At 33.1% G+C, this 4,470-nt stretch overlaps 1 protein-coding gene across 1 annotated transcript in view; it reads left to right on the forward strand.

Moving 5' to 3' along the window:
* Positions 1-4,470, forward strand: part of LOC107289287 (spermatogenesis-associated protein 7) — a 46,993-nt gene that overhangs the window by 21,788 nt on the left and 20,735 nt on the right. The window contains exon 4 of the mRNA XM_015818015.1: positions 1,325-1,372. Within this exon, the coding sequence (XP_015673501.1) occupies positions 1,325-1,372 (48 nt within the window). The remainder of the gene's footprint in view (positions 1-1,324; positions 1,373-4,470) is intronic.

Here is a 4,470-nt window from a genome sequence, read left to right on the forward strand (position 1 = left end):
GAAGATGTTGACAATCTGCTCAGGCACTTCCCTGCTCTGTGATCCTGTGGTGCAAAAGCAGGAAATGGAAATCATCACTAATTTATGGTAGCAACTTTGGAGGGGACCCCAAGGACCCACTTTCTGGGAGGCTGCACATAACCTTGTTTTAATTAATTAATTAGAAGAAAGTATTCCCTTTGAGCCACAAAGGCTTTCATCTGTTCACCTTCATACATCTTTCTGCATCTGCTAGCTAAATTGGTACTAAAGACAATAGTTTGAAGTCTTGTCCTGAATGAATATATTTATACATTTTAAATGTATCTGTATATTTGATCAAATCTAATTTGATTTTTAGGTGAATTGAAAACCACTTTTTTGCTTAATGATCTTATTATTGTTAGCCATTATAGACTTATAGAAAAGAAATGATAGAATAATCTTTAATATATTAAAGGAATGAATGAAAATATATTAATAAGGCAATAGCTTTTAATTAGTATTGTACAGAACTGCAGAAAATGCATCTTGCCTAAAAATTGGACTGTCTCTATTCTATATCCATTATTACTACAGTAAAATTTGCTGAACTGTGGAAATTCCTCTTATTATTCAAGTTGCCTGCTCCCATTTTAAATTCCCATCAGGCTTTTTGTACAGCCTTAATTTTTTTAACAATGAAGATTCAAGCAGTAGTAAGCTCATTATGCTCAAAAGGATGTGCATAATGTTTGTAGCAAGGTCAATTTGGAAGTGCATGCAACCACAGTTTAGAAACATTTGTGAGCTAAAACAGAAGCTCTTGCTTTACGGCAGAAATTCAAACTATTTATACTATTTTTTTATAGGCCTGAGTCATTTCTTCCCTTTCTGAAACAGTTTTATCATGTATCACTTTTAAAAAAATATGCAAACTGCCAAACTAAGAAATGAGGTGAAAGCTGTGGAGGATACTTTGAAAACAAAAACGCTTGCCAATAACGTCCCTGAAGCACTGCAGGTAGATTGCTTGGCTTGAACAAGATGAGAAACAGGGCTCACTTCAAACAGAAAAGCAAAATCAAATCACACAGCTATTCCTTGAAATTCATATCTCGCTATTACACTTTTTTACAGTTGGACTAGTAGTTTTCATCTCATAGTCAACAAAGAAGGTGTCATCAGTTTATTTATAAGCAAAGCATCTAAATAAGATTCCTTAAGAGCCCAATGATAATTGAATCCAGGCTTCAATAACCTCTGTTTCCTATTGGTTGTAAGCAAGCTATTTGTTTCTCTTTTCTGCATTTGAAAATGGAATACTGTATTGAGAAGATAAACATTTTTGTTGTTGTTAATTCAGCTGCTGTTGATTCATCTGCTCCAAAGAGTTTGAACACAAGCATTAAATGTAGGTACAACTTGCTTTGTTTTCCAAATAATGTCTGGTTTCATTTTGTTTGGACTGGAAATGTTTGTTTTGGACTCTTTCTCTCTCTGTCCCCTAGTTTCAGCTCTCAAGCCTAAGTGAGGGACGTGTGTTCTTCATAGGCAGGTGATTGTATCATTGACAGAAGAAAAGGTTCAGTTACATATACTCCAAGTTTCTTACAGGATATCCCAGAGTAGCAATAAAACTGATCACAGAAGACGAATTGCCACCTAAGGGGCTTTTCAAACATGCCTGAAGATAGGGGAGAATTTGGAAATATTAAGAAATGGCATGAAACTCTGCTTCAAAATCAATGAAGTCTGGACCTCCCCAAACCTCCTAACAATTACACTTAACAGTCATGAAATATTCCAATAGAGATTTCAGATGGTGGCTATGTTCTTCCTAACACTAAAAAGAGAATAAAAGCCAATAGCACTGGAGAGGGAGGAGAATGTAGGACAATTGGTAGGAAAGTGGAGAGAGAAAGCAAGGAAATATACAATAGATCAGTGGTCCACAACCTTTTCTTCATCATGGAACCTTTTAAATACTTTTTGTGGCCAGGGACCATGGCCACGGACCACCAAGACTTAATTCAAGATTTAAATCATAACATTTCTTCAAGCCTTCACGGACCCCCTGTGATGACATTGTGGACCCCCAGGGGTCAATGGACCTCAGGTTGAGAACCAATGCAATAGACAATAGTTCCTAACCTGGAGTCCATGGACATTCAATTGGGAGAAAAAAATGCAACTTTATTTTTACCACAAATTAAGGCAGATTTATTTTTACCAATCATTAACTGAAATTTAGCTTTTCATTGCATAGTGTATGTAGGCAACGAAGTAATTTATAGCCTTTTGATTCCAAAAATATTTGTTAACTTTAATAAATGTTACTATTTAAAATTATTATACTCTAACAAAAAAGTTTTTGCATTGTTTACTGATCTAATGGACTAATTAGGAAGCACCTGTATCAATGTGTGTATCAATGTATTACGATTTGTTATTTTTTAATATTTCAAAAACTGTATTTGAATCTGTTTGGCTTCCCTTGTAATACAGTCTATATCCATATATTTTATGTTAGGTATATTTAAATACATTTTTTGGCAAAGCATTGGTAGTTTCACCTGATTCTCATGGGGCTCCATGGCACAAAAAAAGTTAAGAACCTTATACAGACTTATAAAAAAAACTATTCTTGAGTTCAAATAATGAACTCTATTTATCTATCTTATTTATAAAATTGATGGCCACCCAACTTCCAACTACTTTTAGCACTTCATGACAATTAAAACAAGAGAATGCAATTAATAACAAGAAAATAAAATGTATAAATTGAAATAAAATATGTCAGGAAGCACAAATTGGACAATATATCATTGGATCAAAAAGACCATAATAGTAAAAAAGCCTTTTTTGCAGGAGCACTTGGCCAAAGTATTTTCCTGAGATTTTGTAATCCAACATTTCAGTGAAAACTTCCAAGATACATTGCTGTCTAGCCTATGCTTGAGTACATCTACTGGAAGAAGAACTCATTACCTATGAATATTTGGCACTTAAGCAAAATAGATAATTAATTCTCTGCACCATGTAATTGTTTCAAAATAATTTTATTTCATTTTGAATGTTTTAAAGCAATAGCAATGAATCACATATCTATAGCATATAGCTTGCCCCTGCTAAAATGGTAGACTTCTCTTCTGGATGCACTATACATTTTTCTCTGTTCCTTTGCTCTGATATCTTAATATTGTATTATGATTTTTACTCATCCAGCTCTGATATCCTTAACCAACCCTTAGATTCCTTGTTTTCCATTCTCTCTTTTCTCATTCTTATCCCCATGGAATATATAAACTGATAATGTTTTGTTTTTAACAAATAACACGCTTAAGAGGTTACAATTAAAATAACTTAAGAACAATAATATCTTTCTTCTTTGTTTCTTTCTCTTTGCCTATTTTTAGATTGTAAATCCTTTGGGGCAATGTCCTATCAAATCTATTCTGAGTAAAATGCCTTGTACATGAATGGCATTGAATCTGCAGAAATTGTTTTTGTTGTTACTATTAATAGATAATAAGCAATAAGTGAAAAAGGCCCCCAAAGAGTGTATGAAAAGATTCTTTGGAATCACTATCCTAATTTAAGGTAAAAGAATTATCTTAATAAGTCCTAATGGCTTTCTCTGCCAAATAACCTTGAAATGGTTTCTGAACAACAGATCTTAGAAACTGATGACTGTATACCAGAGGTTTCTTCCCATTCTCAGCTCCTCCGTTAGTTTTTGTTACAGAACAAAATATTTGCTGAGCGTGCATTCTGCCTCTTCCTTAAAAACATCTTAAAATGATTCAAGAAATGCAGCCATGTTAACATGGGAGAAAGAGCAGAATCTGCATAGCTTAGCATAAAGAAGACTGCTTTACAAAGTGAAAAATGATAGCAAGAGTGATTCATGTTATAGGAACATCACTGCTTTGAAATATTAAGTAGATGTTTTTAAGTGCAACTATTACTGACTTAACTAGGTACAGTACTTTCAGTAGAACAATTTTTGGAGATAAAGTGTTAACAATTTCCAATTTTGACACTAAAAGTTAGTTTTAATTTAATACTAGAATCGCTTTTGGATAATTTTTTAGATATGTGATGTCATTGTTAAGAGGTTGAATTTACCAATTTTATTGGACACATGGGAGATAATTTGGGTTAGAAATGTAAAATTTACTCAAGCTCAAAATTTAAGGGAAAATTTTTATAAAATGTTTTATAGGTGGCATCTGGATCCTCAAAAATTGTCTTGTATGTACCCCAATGTACAACCTAAGTGTTGGAGATGTGGCAATTTAGATGCATTGTATTTTCATATTTGGTGGACATGTAGGGAAGTTAAAGCATTTTGGATTAAGATATGGTGGAATACTCAAAATATTTTTAAGAAAAAGATAAAGTTTAAGCCGCAGATATTTTTGTTGGGTATTATGGAAGATTTGGATGCAAAAGAAATGGAATTGATGCTGAATTTTATAACTGCTGCAAGACTATTAGTAGCTCAAT

The sequence above is a fragment of the Protobothrops mucrosquamatus genome, unplaced genomic scaffold, assembly GCF_001527695.2.
Source record: "Protobothrops mucrosquamatus isolate PMUCROS unplaced genomic scaffold, P.Mucros_1.0 scaffold665, whole genome shotgun sequence".
Classification (NCBI taxonomy): domain Eukaryota; kingdom Metazoa; phylum Chordata; class Lepidosauria; order Squamata; family Viperidae; genus Protobothrops; species Protobothrops mucrosquamatus.